General features: G+C 48.1%; 2 protein-coding genes across 11 annotated transcripts in view; one reads left to right on the top strand and one right to left on the bottom strand.

Moving 5' to 3' along the window:
• RRP1B (ribosomal RNA processing 1B) overlaps positions 1-11,388 on the bottom strand; it is a 37,725-nt gene extending 26,337 nt beyond the window's left edge. For 6 of the 8 annotated variants that reach the window (XR_010376876.1, XR_004139353.2, XM_031460536.2 and 3 more), the window contains exons 1-3: positions 11,066-11,388; positions 3,109-3,191; positions 278-363 (exon numbers count right to left, since the gene is read on the bottom strand). Coding sequence is in view for 6 of the 8 variants with exons in the window: in XM_031460536.2 (XP_031316396.2) it covers positions 278-363; positions 3,109-3,191; positions 11,066-11,373 (477 nt within the window). In the remaining 2 variants the exon portion in view is untranslated. Of the gene's footprint in view, positions 1-277; positions 364-1,475; positions 1,586-3,108; positions 3,192-11,065 lie in introns of all 8 variants that reach the window. The other 2 variants (XM_031460551.2, XM_031460572.2) reach the window with 2 other exon arrangements.
• Positions 11,357-22,846, top strand: part of HSF2BP (heat shock transcription factor 2 binding protein) — a 64,989-nt gene continuing 53,499 nt past the window's right edge. The window contains exons 1-4 of one of the 3 annotated variants that reach the window (XM_031460579.2): positions 11,357-11,687; positions 11,822-12,412; positions 13,224-13,374; positions 21,619-21,722. In XM_031460579.2, coding sequence (XP_031316439.2) covers positions 12,377-12,412; positions 13,224-13,374; positions 21,619-21,722 — 291 coding nt within the window. In that variant the 5' untranslated portion in view covers positions 11,357-11,687; positions 11,822-12,376. Of the gene's footprint in view, positions 12,413-13,223; positions 13,375-21,618; positions 21,723-22,846 lie in introns of all 3 variants that reach the window. The other 2 variants (XM_064476442.1, XM_031460589.2) reach the window with 2 other exon arrangements.

Raw genomic sequence — 22,846 nt, 5'->3', positions numbered from 1 at the left:
CCAGGGAAGCTCACAGAGCCTGGATCCCAAAAGTGAAAAAATTTCCACAATAATCACATTTAACTTCTAAATCAAAAAATGTTAACTAAGGAGGCCGAAACTCATATACCTTTGAGCACATACTCAAATGCGATCTGATGATCACATAATAGGTGTCACACCAAGCCTGGAACTTGCTTTGCTTCAAAAATAAGCCTTTCCATTGTTTTTAAGACGCTCAACACTCTTTCCTGCCCCGAGCTCTGAGGCGAGCTGGGGGCAGGCCCCCGGGGCTCACCATGTAGAACTTGTCCAGGCGCAGCTGGTCAATGCCCTTCCACTCTCGGTTCATGGTTTGCCAAAAGGTCTGAATGAACAGGTGCTCTGCAGTGAACAAAGGGCTCTGAATGCTGGGGTTCAGGTTAACACGTCACCACATAGCAAGAAAGTCAGGAAGAGGAACAAACCAGGATTATTTATTTACTGTTCTCAAGAGTTCTTGGTCAATAATTAAGTACGCTCAGTAATTTCTGTTCCACTTAAATAAAAGCACATTATCACGACAGGGAGGCTGGTCATGTTCCACTGCTCGCCTAGAACGCTCCCCGGAGCCTTCTGCTTTATCTGTTGCAAAGTCATGTTTCTATCAAAATCAAAAGATTCCCTGAGCCGCAGCTGCTGGCCCCTTCCCCCCGTCTCTCCTAACAGTCAGCCCAAGGCCGTCAACCCCGATGAACACCTGGGTGACCCACACTCAGCGTCAGCTGGGGGGCGCTAACAAAACAGTCTGTTTTTCTCTTCTGAGCCATGAAATTAGCACTTTTTCATCCAAAAATAGTTTGTTTTTCTGCTCTATTTCTTCTTGCATAACTTTCTTGATATAGGAAAAGCTATTGTAAATTCCACGTGTAGAATTTTGTCCCTTACTAGTCAGCGGGGACCCTGCTAAAATCTAGAGAACCACTGAGGGTTGATAAGGTCATTAGGATGGTTTTGTTCTGAGAAGTGCTAAGCAAAATAGATGCTTTTTCTTCGTTTGTAAATAGTCAAAGCTTGAAGGAGCTGGAGACAATCAGCCTCTCCCTGTTTATTCTTTTTGGTAAATGGGGTCACTTTACAGTTACTACCAGCGACGCCCTCAGACAGCTCTGGTCTTCAGAAGGGTAACCTGGCACCTAGAGGCTGCTGCAAACACTGGCATATTCGCACACAGCCTCCAAGAATGTCATGTTAACTCAGAATCTGAGAACTCTGGAGAACTGTTACTTCTCAAAATGTTTCTTTGAAGACGTCACGTGTGACATTCCACCAGACACCCCCTCCATTCACCTCTCACAGAGGCAGCACCTACATGTAACAGCTTTCCCCAAAGGACGGGTCTGTCGCCCGACATCACACATGAGCAGCCCAGGCTCACGTGACGCTAGCCCACTGGGAACGGAAACTCTGAAGGAAGGAGAAGCAGCAACACTGACTAAATCTCTCAGGCAAGTTACCAAATCTGACGAGCAGGGAGGTTGTGAAAGCCAGGAGAACACCAGGACTTACGGGCCTCTGAGTTGTTAACAACATGGATGAGCTGGGAAATAGTGTTCGCTAGCTCCTCCTGCAAAGGCGGGGTTGGGGAGAAACACGGGGGTTATTACGTGGTACCAGCAGGGGGAAACAGCATCACGGCCTGCGCCTCTCCCCACGGGCCGGGGGGTGGGCGTGGGGGTCCTGCACCATCAGTTTTCAATGTCACTTCCTCTAAGAAGTGTGTGCTTGAGTATCTGGATTTTATCAAGTGTGAAATTCTCAATTTCACTGGACTATCGTGTCAAGTTAAAATGCTTTTGAGACTTGCTCAAGCTGCATGTTTACATAAGTATCTCTAGTTATGAGTTCAAACGACCTACAGAAGAAATACATTAGCTGTCAACACTTCTTGGCTTTCAGAATATATTCTAACAAATTGAGATTCCATCCGAATCCCCCAAATAATGGGAACACAGATGCCAGCGAGGGGGAGTCGCCAGAGGGCAGACAGTGGGGACTATCACAGCGTTAAGGCTCCGGGTGTGGACCAGGACGTCCTGTCCTCGGCTGGCTCAGAGACACACTGCAAAGGCAGGGCGGCAGGACGCAAAGGTTAAGGGCACCCTACTTGCACGCGAAGAGCCCGGCCTGCTGAGATGCACCGGCCCGCCTGCGGGGAGAACTCCGAGCTGCGGGTCTGTGAAGAAACCTGCCTTGGGGAGGGTCAGCAGAAGAACTCTGCTGGTGACTCACGTAAGAACTTGGCCTTTACCTAGACTCAGTCTTTCTCACCCATCTTACATGAACTCCCAGACTTGAAAGTGTTCCTGTACATCTGTTTTCTTCCTCCACTAAAGCTGTTGGTTGTTACTTTGAATGTAATTTAAAAATATTTTGCTCTGCTATCCTACTCAAAACATGTTTAGTGGAGTAAAGGCAGTTAATCAAAGCAAGCTATTACATGGCTTAGGGGGAAGGGGTAAAGTTGCACATTAGAACCCAGACAAGTAAAACAGGCTTACCCCTTACTCCTGCAAAGGCAGGCTGGCTTCTACACACCAGAACAAAGCTCTGTAAAGAGTCTAAAACATTATCCTAACTAGTGTTGGTGGTGGGGCTCATGTACACCTGTGCCAAGCTTCCACTGACCTGAAGGGTGAGGCCATCAGATCTGGGGCCACTGCTCACCCTGCAGAGTGTAGACCCCAGCAAGGTGGCTGCCCAGCTTCCTGGGCACCCGCAGAAGAGGGGGCCTGGAGCCCGGGGAGTGCACAGGATCTTAGAATAGAGATATGCTATTTTTGACCACAGATAATAAAAGATGAAACAGAAACATTAAAATAAGTCACGTAAAACCTACCATGGAAACTATGAAACTGTGACAGAGAAATAATACATCTGATTTACGAGCCTTTTTTGAAAAGACAATTATGCACAGCACTGGGCACACTGCGCCTTTCCATTTGGATGAGGGTAAGAAAGTGAATCCTTGAAGCAATGACTTTCAATTTGTTTATGTGCGTCAGGGAGGGATACAGCATAACACAGGCAAGTCTTGTTCATCCAGTTGTGCCCCCAATCCAGTAAAGTGACAAAGGGAGCTGGTGTTACCTGCAGAAGGGGTTCGTCCTGCACCCACATGCAGTAGAAGAGCCCTTTCCATATTTTCAGAAGTTCTTCTTGGCTGAAACCCCCTAGAAAGCAAAACAGCACAAAGACCGCATTTTAGTCTCCACGTTCCCTAAGCTTAGAACTGCCACACAAGCAGCGAAAGGGACACCACATACATTTTCCTTCACAAATGTCTTTTTTTTTTAATTCGAAGCATTCGTTTTGTTGTCACCAAATAAACACGTATAAGTTAAGTGGTTTATCAGCTGTGGGGCGGGGGTGGTGGTGGCATGTCCTCATCTGTGTAATGCATGGAAACAAATGCCACCACGACAAAAATGTTAACCGACAGAGTGGTCACTTATAAAACAAGTTCCCCTCCCTACTTAAAACTAGCGCCTCACCCTGCACACCAACATCTCTATTGGTCTTGCAAAGTAAAATTGCAAATCCACGGAAGACGAAGGACTTGCTCAGGTCCCACACAACTGGCCCCAGGGGAAGTGGAAAGCTTTGGGATCTTTTTTTTGTTGTTGTTGCAAAGATGACCCTTTTAAGGATCCTGCTATGAGGTCAAACATGGCTGTACCCCGACCTCTCTCTCTGCCGGTCACGGTTTTCATCTACTGGGCAAGCACAGTCTTGTTTTAAGTGGCATCACTTTGGTCAGTCTTACTCCCACTCACTATTCGAGCCCTTTACCACCTAACCACAAGCTGCACACAGACTCTTGCCTCCTGGGTCGACCCCAGGTGTCCTGCAACAATTGCGGAGTAACATAAGGAATCACAAAATCAGGTAAGTGCACACTCTTGGGAGTTTCCAAGCCTTTGGAGAACAAACAGAATCCTCAAGCCCTGATGGATGATACAAATGGTCTTCATGAAGATTTCACTCAGAAGGTACTAGGAAAAGTCTTCTGGTGTAGCCAAGGATAACTTAGGTGAGTGTAAACAAGCCGGTATTTGGAAACAATGGGATTTCAATAGTCCAAAAGATAATTAAATTAAAAAGTGACAAATGGACCCCTTTTGACAGAATGAAGTTTACTTAGTGCACTTGCCATAAGCGTTAGAGCATTATACTGACTTCCAAGTTACTAAAGACCCTTCTGCCAACGGTGTCATTATGGTGCGTTTTGATTCTTTGTGATAGTCTCTAACTTAAAACCAACACACCATAAACTACAGTGTAATTAGTTTATTAAAGTGCATTTCCTTTAGGGGTTGGGCAAACAATACTCCCACTGGATTCCCTCCCCAGTTGTTACAAAGAAGCCACACTGGGATCTTCCCGCAGACACACAACTATGCTGTGAGTCTTCGGTCCCACCAGAGCCGAGCCAATTGCTGTTGCAAGGGCAGTAACTTGGTCATGGTGACCTGGGTTCATATTCAGCCCTGTTAAGACTAATGAATTCGTGGATCTGGGCAAGGATGGTCAATGTCTGCTAAAACATCAGATGAAAAAACATGGAGGAACTTTGAAATGGATACATCAGGCTCACAACACCAAACTCACTGATCCATGTTAACTCGCGCAGGCAACAACTACGCATTACATGCCACAAGTGATGGGACAGGAGGAACACGGCACCACCTGCTGACTATTCCTACAGAAACAGACAAGCTAAGCGACACCGCTGCAAATTCAACTTCTAACATCAGTCTGCAGGGAGCACAGGGGACAGAAGGACATGTCAAATGAGGCCGTGGACGCCGTCAGCAAAACCCCCAATGTCGGAAACTACAGGACAGACACCTTGCAAAGAAAAAGAAGCTGGGTGAGAACTGTCAGAATTTAAGAGTCTTAGCAGTCATACCAACCAAATGTAATGGGTAGGTCTCATCTGATTCTGATTTCATGAATAATTTATGAGATGATGGGAAAAACTCAATAGATTGGAAAAAAATTTAAAAGATGTGACAACAGTCCTGTGGTTATGTTGAAAACAGCCTGTATCTTTTCAGGATACATCCTGAGGCCTCGGGAGATGACATGAGATGCCACGGATTTGCTTCCCAAAAATCTAGGAGAAGCAGAAAGGGGCCAACCGATGTGTGAGTGCACTCTTTGTGTATTTGAAATATTCCTTAACACAAAGAAGAAAAAAGGACTGCATGAGACTACGAAAATTTTATCATGGGTTGCTTTCTTCTTTTTATTGTTCAGAAAATTTTTTATAATGAAACCGGAAAAGCACGAACACTGATGAACTTGGAAGCAAACAGGATTTAAAAGACACTAGTTCCTGCAGGAGGCCCGGTCCTGGGCGTTCCGTGTTTGCCAAGCAGCTACACTGCTGTCCCCTCCAGGGCTGACACCTTCAAGGCCGGGCCTGGGAGGGAGGCAGTGGGCTGGGAGGGCTCACTTACATGGAGGGAAGCAGCCAGCCGCGCTCACACCAGAGCAGCATGGGTCACCCCACTGCAGGTCAGATCCTCCTCCTCAGGCCTTAGGAAGGACCCAAGATCTCTCCCAGGAGACTTGGAGAGAAGACACAGCCTGCACCTGTGCTCAGTCACCCTGTTAAGTGCTGGGCAGCCTGACAGCAAACGGAACCAATCTGGGGGAGCAGAGTGTGCTATGGAGAAAAGCTAGGGTCCGGTGCCATTGGTGGAGCTCCTGCATTTGTTTTTTTTTTCCCTGAAAACTAGTGTGGCTTGGATGTTCTGTCAAGTTCCAACTGCAAAAGAGTCCCAACCAATAAGAATATATTTTTATGGCTTAAAGAGTTAAACGTAAGACAAGACACTATAAACCTCTGAGAAGAAAACATAGGCAAAACATTCTCTGACATAAATCTTAGCAATGTTCTCCTAGGGTAGTCTACCCAGGTAATAGAAATGAAGCAAAAATTAACAAATGGGACTTAGTTAAACTTACAAGCTTCTGCACAGCAAAGGAAACCAGAAGCAAAACAAAGACAACCTACAGAATGGGAGAAAATATTTGCAAAAGATGAGACTGACAAGGGCTTAATTTCCAGAACATATGAACAGCTCATACAATTTAATAAGAAAAAAACAACCCAATCCCAATCCGAAAATGGGCAGAAGACCTAAACAAGCAATTCTCCGGTGAAGACATATGAACGACCAATAGGCATATGAAAAAACGCTCAATGTCGCTAATTATCAGAGAAGTGCAGGCATCACCTCGTATCTGTCAGAATGGCCGTCATTAAAGAGTCCACAGACAAGAAACGCTGGAGAGGGTGTGGAGGACAGGGAGCCCTCCCACACTGCTGGTGGGGATGTAGTTTGGTGCAGCCACTGTGGAAAACAGTATGGAGATTCCTCAAAAAACTAAAAACAGACTTACCCTGTGAGCCAGCAATCCCACTCCTGGGCATATATCTGGAGGGAACTCTTAATTCAAAAAAGATAACACGAACCTCGGTGTTCATAGCAGCACTACTTACAATGGTCAATAAACAACCTAAATGTCCATCAACAGATGACTGGATAAAGAAGACATAGTATATTTATATAATGGAACACTACTCAGCCATAAAAAGGAACGAAATAATGCCATTTGCAGCAACATGGATGGACCTAGAGATCATCATTCTAAGTGAAGTAAGCCAGAAAGAGAAAGAAAAATACCATATATCCCTTATATATGACATCTAAAAAAAGACACAAATGAACTTATTTACAAAACAGAGACTCACAGACACAGAAAATAAACTCATGGTTACCAGAGGGGAGAGGGGGTGGGAAGGGGTTAAGTTGGGAGTTGGAGATTTGCAGATACTAACTAGTACATATAAAAGAGATAAATGACAAGTTTCCACCATGTAGCACAGGGACCTATATTCAGTATCTTGCAGTAACCTGCAATGAAGAAGAATCTGAAAAGGAACATATATATGTATACGTATGACTGAAACGTGCTGCTGCGCACCAGAAACCAACAGAACACTGTGAACTATACTTCAGTTAAAAAAAGAAAATAAAGATGTAATAAAAACCATGCAATTCACATACTGTATCAGAGGGTACAACGGAGAGCGCCTTATTCACCACCCCAAACCCCAGTCCCCCCACCAGAACCACTGCTCCCGCCTGGTGTGCACCTTTCCAGCGCGTGTCCGCAACACTCACACGTGATACAGAAACGCGCAGTGGTGTGTGCACAGCCTCAGTACACTGCATTCTGACATATTCTGTATTCTGACCTTTTCACTTAAAAAGAGCACAGTGAATATTCATCTGCAGATGTTCCTGCAAGTGCGGCAGCACGTCAAGCGATACCGCGAGCTACCCACGTGCCTCGGGAGAGCCCACGCCTGTGACGGGCAAGGGCACGGAGTGACGCGCTGCAGGGGCCTTTGCGAGAGAAAACAAGTCGATTTTGACAAAGTAACGGGGAGAGCAGATCCTGGACAGCGGGCCAGAAGGGAGCTGGACATGGAAATACTTTGTTTCACCCTATGTGAAACAAAAAAGCAGAGTGGAAACAAAGTGCTGGTTAGGCCCCAGTCTGCTGTCACCAGCTGTGCACTACTAGAGGTCCGCCAACTACCCCTTGAGCCTCAGTCTCCTCACCTGTGACGCACGCAGGGTCCACAGTTAAGGTCCAAAGTACGAGCAGGGGTGAGACGTGCTTTGTAAGCGCAAAGCGCTGCTCAGCTGGCGGCTATGGTGTGATCACCTCCTGTTCCCTCCCCAAGATCAGGGAAGCGCTTTTCTCTTTAAAAACAGCTATTTTCAATATATGTATAAAAACCACTTGTTTTCACCCACGAATTTAGCTGGTAAAATCTAGGTACCCATCGTTGAAGCGTTTAAAGCAAAACAGAGAAATGCACATTTTCTGGTTTCTTTCCGAACCCTGAAGGTGAAGACCTCTAGAGCCGAGGCAGTCCTGTTCCACGACTGCCTTTTATCTTTTCTTCTTGAGGTTGAGTTTCTTAAACTCAACACAACCAAGTTTCTACAGCAATATAGATTCAGTTATTTCAAAACAAATGAGGTTACCATGAAGGTGAGATGTGGAAACAGTAAATACTAACAAACCATGAGATGAGAAAAGTCCAATAGCCTCTCTCATCACAAAACAGCCCAGGAGCCGTTTTAGGTGAGACGTAAAGTGTTAGACCCAACCCACACCTGTGACGAAACAGCAACAGCTCCCAGTTATTCCAACTACTGGGTCGAGACCCCAAACCCTGTCTGTATGAAGAAACTCGCTTCCTCCCTCGCATCATTGAATCTACGACACCATCAGCTATGTGACTGTTTATTTCACGTGCCACCAGAAGAAAGCAAGAGTGCAAACAAAAGTCACAAGGATGATTTAAAAATTTACCCCAATTTTAGCAGATGTTAAATGTTTAAGGTTGCAGAATGGACAAAACAGGCAGAGACTTTTGTATGTTTTGCTCACTGCTCTGTTCCCAATCCCAAGAGTGGCGTGCAAAATCCCAGCACACAGTAGGTGCTCCGCGTGTGTGCTCAGCACACGAGTGAATGAACAGGGACAAGTGGGCCCTTCCGAGTAAACCCACGGTTTTATTCTACGAAGGTAAAGGATCAACACGAACACTCAAAGCAGCAGAGCAACATTTAGTTGCTTTTAGTTCTACAAAGTTTTCAATTTGCTTTTAAAATCACACTATCTACATTGCTATCGGACAGTGAGTACAATTTCAGCCTGCCTTTACCATGCCTGAGACAAGTCACACAGACATCTGAGCCTGTCAATGAGATGCCATGGTCAGGCAAGTTATTCCCCAATCTGTGTTTCTGTTCTGACGAGCACGGCGGGGTAGAAGTCCTGTCTGCACTATGCCATCAGCGCCGTCCGTGACACTCACTCTACACTTGCTTTTCTGAAGGCCCCTGCACTCCCTGCAAGGCGGACGTGATGGGGAACAAGACGTAGGTGTGGCGGCATGAAGCAGCCAGCACCCTGGGCCCTGGTGCAACCCCGTGGGCCCCCTGCCCCTCAGCACTTGACACGCTGTGCCTCTTCCCCCAAGGGCCCCGCACAGCAGGCTCTGTCCGGCCGGCTGAGCCCCGTGCGTAGTGCGTCTGGTGTTTTCTCTTTCTCGGCGTGTACAGGCCGGCATCGTCCGTCTGGATGTGCTCCCGTTTCCAGCTAAGAGAACAGATGGAAGCTTACATTGTTTTGGGTGAAGAATGATACATCAGCTGATAACTAAGAAGCAGTGTAGCTAAGGGCCACAACAGAGACACACTGGGTATTTCAGAATCCTAGAGGAATGGGGTGAGACAGGAGGGAAGGCATTTGGGAGCGAGTGATGCTGAAGCGAATACTGGGATTGGATCCAGCTGGGAATCTTTTCAGTAAACACGGGAAGTGAAGGCAGAGAGGTGAGAGCTGGCGCACTGTGCACCAGGAACCAGTGTGGAGCTGTCATACCGGGGCTGAGATGGAGAGAGAAAGGCAGGGGGGACAGATCACGATCTACAGACCTGGAATTCCAGGAAAACAGTGACCTGATGGAACTGCTTCAGGAAGATGAGCCCAGACTTATTCATGGAGCACAAGTTCAAGGGGGCACAAAGGGAGATGAGATCAGTTAGGTAGTAAGCAGGTACAGAAATCTAGAGCAGATGAAGGGTGCCTCCGGTGAGGGCAGAGTAACTCAGGGAAAGAAACAGGTAGAACCAAAGGATACTGGATGCAGGGCTAGGGGAGAGGATGAGGAGGAGGAGTCCAGGACAACATCATGTGTCCAGCTAGAGTCTGCGGGGTGATGGGACCTAGCGCCCAAATGAATGAGCACAGGCAGCAGAGCACCACCAGGACACGAGGTTGTGGGGGGAAGAAAATGAGTCATTTTGGGCATGGAGTCTGAGGACATCCAGGTGGAGATGCCAGGTGAGGAGGGCATTATCTAAGCTGAAAGTAGTAAAGGTATGGCTTAGAAAGTTAGGTTCAGGAACCTCTAGCATATAGGGGATGAGAGTAAATTAAACCTGTCAGGGTGACGCCTAATAGAATTCAAGTCAGGAAGTTTGGCTTCACTCCTCCTAGCAGACTTCCCACGAAGTTGTACTTTCTTTTTCCTGTGTAGTCTTTTGTGATTTCTCTTCAAAATAAAACTAAGAGCGTCAGTACAGGGGGAAACATAAATTCTTTCAAGTAGACTCCAGGTATTAGTACTAGCGAGAAATAAATCAGACTTTATCTTAGTGCAATAAAAAACTCCATTTCACACTGGAGTTCATACCCTCCAGGGTTTACAGATTGTATTTTGAATCAGGTAAATGGAATCCTTCAACGGCACCCCAATGCAGTCAGAACCCATACTACAAAGCCTTGTGCGACCTGGCCACTGCCTACTTTTCCAACTTCACGTCCAACATCGTCGCCCTCTCCCTTACTGATCTTCCAGCTCTTCCCGCCCGCCTGGGTTCAGATCTGCCGAATGCCGCCCTGGAGAGGCCTCCCTGGAACAGCCGATGTCGAGCCGCTCCTTCTTTCCTCGGTTTTCATTTCCTTTTAATATTCCTCCCTAGATTTACTGAGACAAGTTCCTCGAGAGTAGCGATTCTATCTTCTCTCTTGTAACCCATGCACCTTAAGGTGTTGGTCAGAGGAAGGAGTAACTCAGTGAAGAGAGCACCAGAATAAACCAGGCTAAGCCCAGGGATCCCACGTGCAGGCTCGGGGTACGACAGACTGGGCCTATTCTCCGCTTCCCTACTCACCGCGACTTTCAGCACGCCACCTAACACTGCCGGCGGCTGTCTCTCAACCGAAGAACCGGACGACACGCAGCAGGGAGCGGACACGCAGAAGCACACGATAGGGGCGCGAGTCAGTGCCCCACGCTCTCCCCGCCCCGCCCGCGGCTCCCTTGGGCTGGCCCCCTCCCCACACCCTCTGCCCGGCTCCCCACCCCCGACCCCGCGTCCCCGCCCACCCTGGGCCCCCCGGGCCCGGCCGCCACGTGCGCGGCGGACCGCCAGGCGCCCACCTGTCTCCCTTTGCGTCTTCACGCTGATGTACTGGCGCAGCTTCTTCACCGCCCGGTCCCGGATGCCCTTCTCGTGGGACGCCAGCCGCTGAGCGAACTGGATCTCGGCCGGCTGCATGGCGGGGGCCATCTCGCCTGTTGGGGCATCCCCGGCCGCAGCCAGCCGCCGCCGAGCGCCCGCCGCTGTACAGCCCGGGCCGCGACTGCGCAGAAGGCGGCGGCGCGCCAGCTGATGGCGTCACAAAGGTGCCGCCGCTCGCAGGGCGTTCTGGGAGCGAGCGCGCCCGGCCCGGCAGTCGGCGGAGCATCCCAGCCGGCGTTGGCGTCGCGCCTCCCCGCCTGCGCTGTCTCTCGGGCGCCAAAGCTCGGGGCTGTTGACGGCGAGGTTAGCCAGCGTTGAGTGTTGGCCAAGAAGAGGCGGGCAGCCAGTTTTAAGTGGTCTAGAATCTTTACGCCCACTCCGCAAAATTCCCCTCTGATCGGCTGCTGTTCCGCCAAATACGCGGAGCTGTCTTCGATCGTGTTGAGCTCCTGAGGCCGCCTGCGCCGGGTGGAAGCTGGGAAGACGGGCCGGCCTGGGTTTTTTGGCGGGATGCCTCGGGCAGCACCATCGAGGGCCCAGGTCTGGGTCCTGGGCCGGGGCAGGGGCGAGGATTTGGAGCGTGTGCTCCGGAGACTCGGGCAGGGGCAGCTTGCGGCCGGTTTCAGACAGACGAAGTTTTACGTGTACGGTAACCCGTACATTTGAACCCACAGGCTGCACCGTAGTTTGCGAGCTCATTGGGCGTATTGGGGCAAGTGAATGGACCAGGTGGTGTCTCCGAGCTCATGGCGGTCATCTCAGTTCCTTACCAGCGGGCTGGACTAAGGCTCCCACTGCACGCAGACCTCCGGAGCAGCCTGTTGTCAGAAAGCTTCGACCTTTGCTGATGGAGCTTGGAGCTGAGCGCGGGAGCGGGCCCCCCCGCTGTCCGTTCACTAGAATGTGTCGCCCCTTCGTCTAACATACCTCGCCAAACCGGAAAGGGCCGATTCGATTTATTCTACCAGACATTCAAACGTGGGTCTCACTGTCCTTATACTTTGCAGTTAACAGGTTTACAAACCCGGCTAAGCCAGAAGAGCCAACGCGGGATCCCGCAGACCCACCCCTTGTCCTTGGGGCCAAGAATGCTGCAAAAAAGCTACGCGGTCTGAGCCTCGCGGCTCTCTGTACCCGAGCCCCGGCGTGGACACTTCCCACGCTTTCTGGCGTGAGGGGTCAGAGGGCGCGCCGCCGCGCAGGCGCACAGAGCCGAGGCCGCGACGGCCATGGGCGAGGCGGGCGCCCCTGAGGAGGCCTACCGGGTCAGTACGGGGGCCGGGGTCGCCGCCCGTGGGTCCGAGCTGTCGCCGTCCACTCGCCTGTGCCGTGTCGCACCGCAGCCCGCCTGGGCCTCGCCCAGTGCGCTCGGGAAGGCCTTGGGCCCCGTCCGTGGACAGCGTGGCCCGGGCCGGCAGTGGGGGGGTGGCGACCCTCGCCTCAGAAACCGCGGGTGCAGGTCCAGGAGGCCGCGTGGTGGGGCGGTGGGCGAGCTCCTGTGCCACCCTGGGCCCGGGCCGCCCTCGAGGCCCTAACGCTGGTTCGGCATCGCGGTGCCCGGCTGCTGCAGCCGCTGCACGGGATGCCGGAGCAGGAGCTGGACTTGGGAGCCACACCTGGATTCAGATCCTGGTGTGCCCCTGGTACTGGTGTTACTGTGAGTCTCCTCGCCCCGCTGTGCCCTGGTTCCTGACCCGGACAGCCTTGAGGGTCGTGGGGAATACGAAGTCAGGTGGCCCGCAAAGGGCTGGCGCTCCCACTGGGAATCCAGTAAAATTCCTTTTCCTCCTGATTAGCTTGGCTCTGGAATGTTAAGAAAATATTGCTGGCATTTTCTTTGGCTTTTAGGAATAGGGCCTCGTTTGTACTTAGAAAAAATTGGCTCGCAATTTGAAGGCTGGAGCTTCAGCTCTCAGGATATAATATGCATAGCAGAGGGCACATGTTTTAGAGACAATTAATGAGCACACACAAAAAAAAGAGGCCTTAAAGAAAAGGAAGCCAGCTGACTTGGGCTGCTAATTTCAGTCATCTGAAGGGAAGTGTAATAATCTTAAGATCTGCTTGTCCTTTTAGCACATGGGAACTAAAGAAGAATTTGTTAAAGTCAGAAAGTACGACCTGGAACGTCTGACAACTGAAGTGATGCAAATCCGGGACTTCTTACCCAGAATACTAAACGGGGAAGTACTGGAAAGCTTCCAGAAATTAAAGACTGTAGAAAAAAGTGAGTCTTACTTCATCTTTAGCAGTCATTGATGGTGACAGCAATCTGTTTGAGCAGATTTACTTTATGTAAATAACCATGAAGTGATTATAAGTAAACTTTAAGATACCATTACAGTCTTTGTAATTACGTTTGGGAGAGTCAGATAAGACATAAGTAAAGGAGATGCCCACAGATGAGTAACTTGGATGTGTAAGTTTGTGTTGGAGGAAGGGTTGCCAGCTTTCTGAGTATCTGTTAACCAGCTTTTCTTTCTCCTCCTTTCTTCCTCGGCAGGAAATTTATAGCTTAAAAGCTCTATTCTAAGAATTAAGCCCTTGTCTGTGTAAGTCAGGGGTCTTGCCACGAGGCAGCCTTGCATGGACTCCGGTGTTTCTCTGGGCTGAGGAGCGGGCCAGTTTCTAGCGCTGGTTTGATTTCAGGCTCACTAGGGCTTGTCCGTGTGGATGCTGAGATTTGAGCTTGGCTATGGTGTCAGGTGTCAGCCTGCAGAAGCTCTTGGAGTGGTTTCGGGATTGACACAGCACTTGTCTGATGGAGGGTGTGTTACAGTTACACAGCCTGCAGTGGTTAAGGTTCACTTCCCACGTTGCTTTTGACTGCTAGCCATCACTGCGTAGCCTCTAGAGGAGATGTATCTTGGGGGGCCGGTTCACGTCTTTAGCACTAGACAAGGACGTATCTTGAGTTTCTGGTTTGAGGAGATGTATCCGGTCAAGGCGGCAGCCATATCCAGTTAGAAGGGGGAATGCTCATGGCTACCATGTGCCCTGCCTGTTTATTCTCTCTTTTGAATCCTCAGATCCACTCTCCCCTGACCCGTGGTGTGCGGGGAGGTGGACTGCTGCGGACTGCATGCCTCTTGCTTCCTTGCTGGCTGCCGGTAGGGCTCACCAGTGGAAGGCATCAGTGGGCAGAAAACGGTTGGGATGTTTCCTCCTGCTATTTCCACTGTGCCTCCTGCTCAGGGGCCTTCTCTGCAGTCCCAGCTCTCACTGGGCTCCAGCAACCTTTTTCTTCCCTCGTTCTTTCAGCCAGAGGGTGCTGCTAGTCCTGGGTGCCTTTCCATCCCTTCTTGGGTTTCTTACCCCTTGCTGTCTCTTCTGTAAGTAGCCCTTCTCATAAAGTGAACATCTAGTTTGCTTTGTTTCCTGTTGGGACCCTGCCAGATAAGCTCCAGGTCACTGGCTTCTTGATCTCCCTAGTTCTGACCTCGTGCTCCGTCAGCAACTTTCTGAGAGCAGTTAGTCATCCTCTGTGCATTTATCTTCAGGGAAGGAAAGTGCCAACCAGCAGCTGAGGATGTCAGCCTGCTGGGTAGTTTATGTTTCTTGTTGCACATTAACTTGGCATTCTGAAAAGTACATCAAAGTCTCAAGGGTTGCTTAGCATGAGTCAATTTTTGGAGATTAGTCCTCTGCCAAAATCATACTAGTGCTTATAAAAGGGAGGCCTACAAACACATGCGTAGTGACTTGATCAAAGTTGAACTTCAGGAGATCTTGCTCCCCAGTCCTTGGCCTTCCCCAGCCGTGTCGTCACCTCTTTTCCTCCTGGCCTCTCTGGCTGTTTCTTCTCAGTCTGCTTAGCTAGTTCATCTTTCTTTGCAGCAGCCTTTCAGCTGGAGGAGTTGCTTGAGGCTCAGGCCTAGGCCCCCTTCTGTCCTCGCTCCATGGCCTCTCTGTGGGCAGTCTGTGCACACACATAGCTTTAGTAGCCATCTTGATGCTGGTGGTTCTTGGATTTATCCTTCCTGACCTCTCCTCCAGGCTCAGGGCGCTGTATCTGACTCCTCCTTGGCATTTCTTCTCGCATGTTTTACATTCATTACAAATTCTAAATGTTTGTTTTAGCCTGATTGGCCTGCAACCGTCAGGAAGGACCTGTAGTCTGACAAGGTCAGATTACTGGCTCGTGAAATAAGGGAGACCACACACCAGAGGAAGTGAGCGTCTTGCCAACAGAGGAAAGGGCTAGTTGCTCTAGGATTTGGAGCAGGGTTCAGTTTAGATGAAATACAGATGAAGCTGTGTTTTCATGGGCTCCAAGCAAGGTAGGGCTGTGTGTGAAGGGGTCAGCATCAGGTCTCACTGCAGTGGACCCAGGTCCTGTTTCCTTGAAAACCACAAAATTTAGATAGCTGGTAGAACGTGGTGTTTAGAAATCCTCTATTTGAAGCTCTGCAGCTAGCTGGGTATCAAGGCTGCTGCTCTGTGTCACAGTGCCTTCCACCCTGCAGGAGACAGCGGATGCTTCCTCCTTCTTACTGATATAATTCCAAACAGCAAAATTTCTGGAAGTCTAGGATTTTATAGAAGGGACTTTCTCTGAACAAGAAATCAGCAGTCACTGAAAGAAGGGGTCATTATGACACTTCACTCTTGCAGTATGTCCTTGGGAGAAACTATTTCCCATTAACTTGGTGGCCAGCTTTATGTGTCTTGTATCCCAGCCTAGCAAGTTTCCCTTCCCCACTCCACTGGACACTGGGCTTTCTCAGCCTCCCCAGGGCACCCCCATCCAGACAGAGACCTGGGATCCTCCTTGTTGCTCACCCTTCCTCTCACTATTCACTTCCCTTCCACCCCCAGCCCCTCTGCCAGTAAGTCCTGTGCCATTCCCTTCGTGGCTGCATCCAGAATTTGTCAGCCCGCCTCCATTGCCACTGCCTTCACCTGTGTCCAGGCCCTGCCATTTTGTCTGAATCTCTGCTTCCTCAGAGTGTCCACTCATTGCCCCTTGCCAGTCCATTCTGTATACCACAGCTTGAAGAATTTTTAACAAGCCACTCTGCTTAAGTCAGCTTCCATTGCTCTTAGGATAAAGACCAAAAAACTTGAATATGCAGATGCTTTGGGGAAGAGTGGGGGAGAAAGTGGAGCTCACTCACTTAAGTGTGTTTCCTTCTTCCCTAGGTCTTGGCTCTCAAGGCCTGTGTGACTTGGTAACTCTCAGTTACCTTGAAACAGTTTTTTTGGTTTGTTCAAATTCCACTTTTTGGTTATTCTCTAGGGAAGACTGATCTGCTGTACCACCGTGCTAGCTGGAAGTGGAAGTTCTTCCGCATGTGGTATTACGATTTTTAAGTTGTTAAAAATATATTGTTTGAGGTCATACAGAAAAGACAGGTTATGGAGATGTTCCAAATTAAAGGGGACTAAAGCTACATGACAGTTAAATGCAATACCTGACCTTAGACTGGATGCTGTACCTTGGGGGGAGAGAGTGCTGCAAAAGGCAATTTTAGGTCATTTGACAAAATTTCTAATGTTCGTGGTAGGTTAGATAAATGTATTAATATTAATTTTCCTGGAGTTGACAACTGTATACTGGGTACCTAAGACATTATCCCTATTCTTAGAAAATATTCACTGACGTATTTAGAAATAAAGGGCCACGATATATGTAACTTACCCTAAACTGGCTGAAAAAAATGTGTGTGTGTGCAGGTGATGAGCAAATGTGGAGAAGTGTTGACGGTAGGTAAGTCAGGGTAAAGGGTGTGTGGGTGGTATTTGTAGTATTTTTATTTATACGACATTTTGTAAGCTTGAAATTACTTCCAAATAAAATGATTAAAAACTTATTGTAAAATGGAAATACTAATTAAAGATTTACAGAACCATGAGCATCCCTGAGGCCTTGGGTTCTTAGCAGTGGGGTTTGAGAAGCACTGCACTGCATGATTTCTGAAGCAGTTGTAGGGGTTTTGAGATTAATTTCCCAGCAGTTTGATATTAATGAGAAGAGAGTAGACCTCTGTTTCAGCTCAGCGAAGAATTATTCTGGCCGGTAGAAACATGAATGGGAGAGATAATCGATGAAGGGTGGGATAATCATTGAAGAATGGGTGCCAAGAAGAGATTATTTAATTTGACCCGAAGTTTATGTATTGTGGCCCAAATTTGATAATATCAGAGTGTGTCAATCCAAGTCCTGGCAGGAGACGGAAAGGGAGACTGAGAGTGGTGAAGGGATGACAGACAGGCGTGGGGCAGGGTTTAGGGGACCGTAAGAGTGGGGCCCTGTGGTCTCCCAGGGAGCTTCCGGACCAGCAGGGGGCCGGGCGCTGGTAGGACCAGGGCCTCAGCTGGGAGGAGGAGGTCGCTGCTGCTTGAACCTGGCAGGGGTGACTCAGTGGGCAGGTAGAAGTCCCATCTGCCTCCTGTCCTCGTTTCCTGTGGGGGCCGTCACTGTGCAGTTCCAACAGGAAGCCACAGGAGGGGAGCCCGGTTGCTGTGGGTGCTGACTGAGCCTCCTGGGGCAGAGCAGGATGAGAGCAGATCTGAAGGGCATGTGGGGACTGTCCAGAAGGCAGGGCCTGGGAAGGGGGAGACAGACACGGGGGTCTAGGGACAGAGAAGGAGAAAGGTAGTCAAGACATCCGTTACTTGAATGTACCGCTCTTGCCCAGCCAGCATTCTGTTTGTGTGCCAGTAAATGAAAAGCACAGGTCCCTGACTCTGGTTCATTTGGGTTCAGCAAGATTGATCTTAGTGTTTTGTGGTAGAATTCAGTTGATAAATCAGGCAGGCAGGTATTCTCAGTATGACGCATTTGCCAAGGTCCGCTGGGTAACGTGGGCATATAACAAGGGTAAGATGGGATCCTTCCCCTGGCAGTTCACAAGCAGACTGAGCTCCACCGTGGAGATGGGAAAAGGTGGTGCGGGTACGTTGGCAGCACCAGGGGAGGACAGATTCCTATTAGTCACACATTTTGTTTCTCTTGTAAAAGAGTGTTCCAGTGGCCTTTACGTTAGAAAAAGCAGCAGATTTTTGGCAGTGCAGGACAAAAACGCTATTTCCATATTCTGGTTTCAAGTCTCCTCCCCATCCCTTAGGTTTGTTTTAAAATTTTGACAGCTAATTAGTGTTGTTTGCCTGGAAATGCATTTAAGTTCTTTAACTGAGAAGTTTGTTTTTTTTTTTAAATGAGTCCTGGAATATTCTCATCTTTTCACTTTTTTAACTTACATTTTTGAAGGCTGGTTAAATTAGGATCAGGTCTTTGGGGTGGGCCCTAACCCAGTATGACTGGTGTCCTTATAAAAGGAGGGAATTTGGATACACAGACGGACACCCACAAAGGGAAGGTAACACGGAGAGACGGGGGGGGGGGGGAGCCAAACAGGCAGAGGCGGGGTGGGAGCACACTGCCGCAAACCCAGGAGCGCCTGGGGCCACCCGAGGGGGAACGAGGCAGGAAAGGGTCACAGATTTCAGAGGGAGCGAGGCCCTGCCGGCACTTCGATTTCAAGCTGTAGCCTCCAGAGCTGTGAGAGAACGCGTTTCTGCTCTAAGTCACCCAGTTTGTGGTACTTTGTTATGTCTGATCTGGGAAACTAATACACCCTTCAAATCGCAGCTCAAAGTAAAGAAGGAATCCATCAGTATGTAATTCTAAATTCTTTTCTAAACTTGTTAGTGATAAGAAGCCAGAAGTTGATTGCTTAAAAAGCCTTTATTTTGGATTTGAGACTCCTTACTGAGCTATTTTAATTAACAAACATTTTCATATTAACATGAATTATCTGATAATGTATTAAATAATATAAATGGTAACATAAACATGCCAGATGATAAAGAAAGGGCAGGAGACATTGATTCCTTTTTTTTATAGTGTAAATTTCTTTCACTGGGTTTCGGTAGCCCTGCTTCTCATCTATGGCTCTCTGTATCCTGCCTGTGAATGAGCTGATAGTCACTGTCATGTAATTAATACCATCAAAAAAGTAAATTTCAGAAGATACATAGATGTTGAGGTGGCCTGTGATTTAGATTGTTTCTGTTTGTTTTTGAGTGCTTAAACTTAGTAGTTGAAATACAGTCCAGGCTGGGTGGCAGCCCCTTCCTGTTCTAGTACTGAGGCTGGGTAAGATAATGTCTTACTCATATGCGATGTATCATTCACTGTCCGTAAAAAATCATTCTGTCCCTGATTCTTAAAAAAATTGCAAAAGCTATATATCCTTGTTATAGAAGAGACACGTAATCAAAACAACCGTGTTTTTTCCTCTATCCAAGGATTAGCAGAAGGAATAAAGAAATGAAATTCATTTACATGGCAAATATTTATTAAGTGCTTACTAGGTGCCATGTACTGTTCTAGGCATTTGGGATGCATCAGGACCCGTGACGATCCTTGCCCTCATGTAGTTTAGGTAGCAGGTAAGCCGTGGGCCAAGTCAAAAATGCAAGGAGGGTGTTTTGTCTGGAGGTGGCAGCAGTGCTCCTATCTGGCCACACGGCGGTGGCCTTGGACAGCACAAAGGCACCTGCTTTCTGGAGAGCTGGGGTGGGTGGTGGGGCAGGGTGAGAAGGTTTAACCCTGTCCCTTTGTTATGATAACTTATAATAAGGTCATAAGCAGCTGTGTAGAGAGAGAGACTATGAAATTAGCTTAATGGAAGAGTCTTTTGGGTGGTCTTAATTAATTCCTACATATTTTTACCCCTAAGGCTTGTACCACGTTTGAGCACCATACAGTTTAATAATAGAAGAAAAAATGAAAAGTTAACTGCAAAGAAACAGTTTTATGCCATCAATGATCTTACCTTAGCTTTAAAAAAATTTTTCTTTTTGCCTGCGACCATTTGCAGTTCATATTTCACTTGTAATTAAATGTGTTTTCATTTAACGTTACAGAAGGCAGATACGTAGTTTTCAAAGCATAGTGCTTGATTGGTATAGTTGATTTCGCGGGTGGCCAGGATTAGTGGGACAAAGTAAAGAATCCTGGTGAAAGTCATGCAGTGGCGTAATACATCATAAAAGCACAGAGACCTGACTTCAGGGAGAAGAAATGGTCTTGTGTCACTTCAGCGTAGTGTCAAAGAAACACATTTTAGAGGAAGCTTTGCCAGCCATTTCAAGGTCTTAACTGAATGTATGACTTGGCAAATGGTCTCTAGAAAACGTAGGCTCCCTGCATTCATTGTTCATTGTTCGTGGCACTAACACCCACCCCACCCCAGCTGAGTTTCCTTGCGGCCCAGACCCCCAGGTCATAAAGCCGCGCCCCTCCTCTCGTGTCTGCGCTGCACTGGAGGAAGTGTCTGTGAGCCTTCTCCTTCAGGGTGCAGTGCTGTTCCGTTTTCCAGCCTCTGCCCTTTGAGGCGCTCACGGCAGGCTGCCTTTCACCCCCGTCCATTTTTACGCTTTTTCTCATTCCTAGCACTGGGTTCCCCTGTTTGCTGTCGCCAGTTGTGTGTTGATTGCGTTTTGTCAGTGATGAGACGCTGGGCCGGGCTGTTGTCCTGAAGCAGTGGTCCTCAGCATCTGTTCCCAGGCCAGCAGTATCAGCCTCACCTGGGAACTTGTTAGAAATGCAGATTCTCAAGCCCACCTCAGGCCTTCTGGATCAGAAAGTGTGAGGATGGGGCTGCGCGGGCTGTGTTACAACAAGTCTTCAGGGGATTCTGATGTCCGGTAGAGCTGGGAATCGTTGTCCTCAAGCATTGCTACTTTACTTAAGCAGTCACAGCAGTAGCTCTGAGCACACTCCCCCCCAGTTCTTGTTAAATTCTGTTTGCATAAAAACTGATGATATCCTCAAAACCAAGGCACTTAAAACTTTGTTCCTTTGCTTTTTGAATGTCAGTATTTCTGTAGCATGGTATTTTTAATTGAAAGTGGATAATACTTTTGATTTCAGATTAACATGAGTGTCTTCTGGGATTTTCGTGGGCTGTTTGAATCATCGCCTACGCGCATGAGGTGGAGAGGGAGCGTTCAGTAGTCCCCGCCTTTCCCTGTGGCCTTTCCGCGTCTCCATCCCCGTTGCTTCACTCCCCCACTGATTCCTGCAGCTGTTCCACTGAGTCAGTCTGCCAGTTGGGAGACTAGCTTTGTGGCTCGGCCCCGGCTGGCACCGTCCCCTCAGTGAGCTGCCTTCTGCTTTAATGGAGCAGATACAAATCTGTGCCATGAGACAGTCGGGCTCTCAGCCCTGCCTTCAGTCCTTGAAATAACATACTTTCTTAAAACCTTGCCTGCAAGTCTGGCAGTAAAATGAGGTCTTAAAAGTGTAAAACAGAAAACAAAAAAGTGCTCACTGCTATGAGCTAAAAACTAACAAAAACTTAAAAAGCAGGTCTTGTAGAATATTGGTTATTCAAGGACTGGTTATGCAAATAATTCTACCTCAGAAAGAAGGGTTTTCTAAGAGAAGATGAAGCAAAATGGATGTTAGGGGAGAGCTGTGATCTGAAATACTGAGTATTTTTATGTCTCTTTCTTGTAGACCTGGAAAGGAAGGAGCAAGAATTAGAGCGACTGAGGATGGACTGTGAGCACTTCAAAGCCCGCCTGGAGTCTGTGCAGGCGGACAGCCTGAGGGAGAAGAAGGTACGAGGCTCGCTGGCGGCTGCTGGAAGGCCAGCGTGTGGCCGTGTCCACAGGGTGCTGCTGGCCAGTCTAGCCCTTGGCCTCCAGAATCAGCGTTTTTAAGTGCACGTATCTCTGTGGGTTGGAAAACAGTTGATCATAGGGATTTTGCAACCATTTAATGTGGAGATTATTTTAAATCGTTACCGTTAATATTTATGTTTAAAAGACCATTCATATGTTAAAGTTCATAGTATAATAAGAATCTTGGAAAAATAATGCACATAATGATTTATAATCAGGGAGATATATTAAATAGAAATATTTGTAATTAACTTAGGAGATCGTGTACTGATATTTTAGAAATAACCAATTATATTTTATTTTAATATTTGGGGAGACTAATAATATTTCTTTAAAATTACACATTTTTTTGTATGGAATAAAGTATTTCCTCTTCTCTTAGAAGAGCATTAGCCCCTCTTCCCTTACTCTCTCAGAACAGCTCTCTCAGAACCGTTCTGCCACTTCTGGTAAAAATTGGAGTATGAGTGTATTTTTATTTCTGAACAGTGAAACAGTAGCATGAGTAACCGCGGCTCCCGTGTGCGGTGTGCTGGGTGCTGCAGTGGCCAGCTGCTGGCCTGCGTCTCCGGGCCTCTCCCAGCACAGCCGCGCCAGCCGGTTCTGGTCGCCTGCAGGAGTGTTAGGTAGCTGCTCCAGGGTCCCACTGCCTGTGTTCTAAGCTTTGTTTCATACCCCCTCCTCACGTGAAGGAGCTCTGAATGTCTGTGGCTGCAGGGGAGGGTTTCCAAAACTGGTGGATTTTTTTTTTTATAAATTTTAATGCTGAGCAAGTAGAAAAGATGAGGGAAAGAGGGTCAGTCTCAAAACTGAGTTAGGTTGAGTGTCACATGTCGAGAGCTGAAATTTCAGCTCTGCCGTATTCTGTTTAGATCATGACAGACTAAGAGGGACACATGCTTAATTTGTCTGGACTTAGAAGTCTCGTGGTCTGAAGGAATTGATAAGTGTTACCAATGCGCTCCAGGAGGTTAGTACGTCCTTAGAATGGAGACATCCTCGTTAAGGTTGAAGCTTAAATTGGGCAGAATCTTAGATTTCCTATTTTTAAATTGATAAGC

Source organism: Camelus dromedarius, chromosome 2 (assembly GCF_036321535.1).
Source record: "Camelus dromedarius isolate mCamDro1 chromosome 2, mCamDro1.pat, whole genome shotgun sequence".
NCBI classification, from domain to species: Eukaryota; Metazoa; Chordata; class Mammalia; order Artiodactyla; family Camelidae; genus Camelus; species Camelus dromedarius.
Note: the sequence above shows the minus strand (reverse complement) of the source record. Positions and strands in the feature narration are given on the sequence as shown.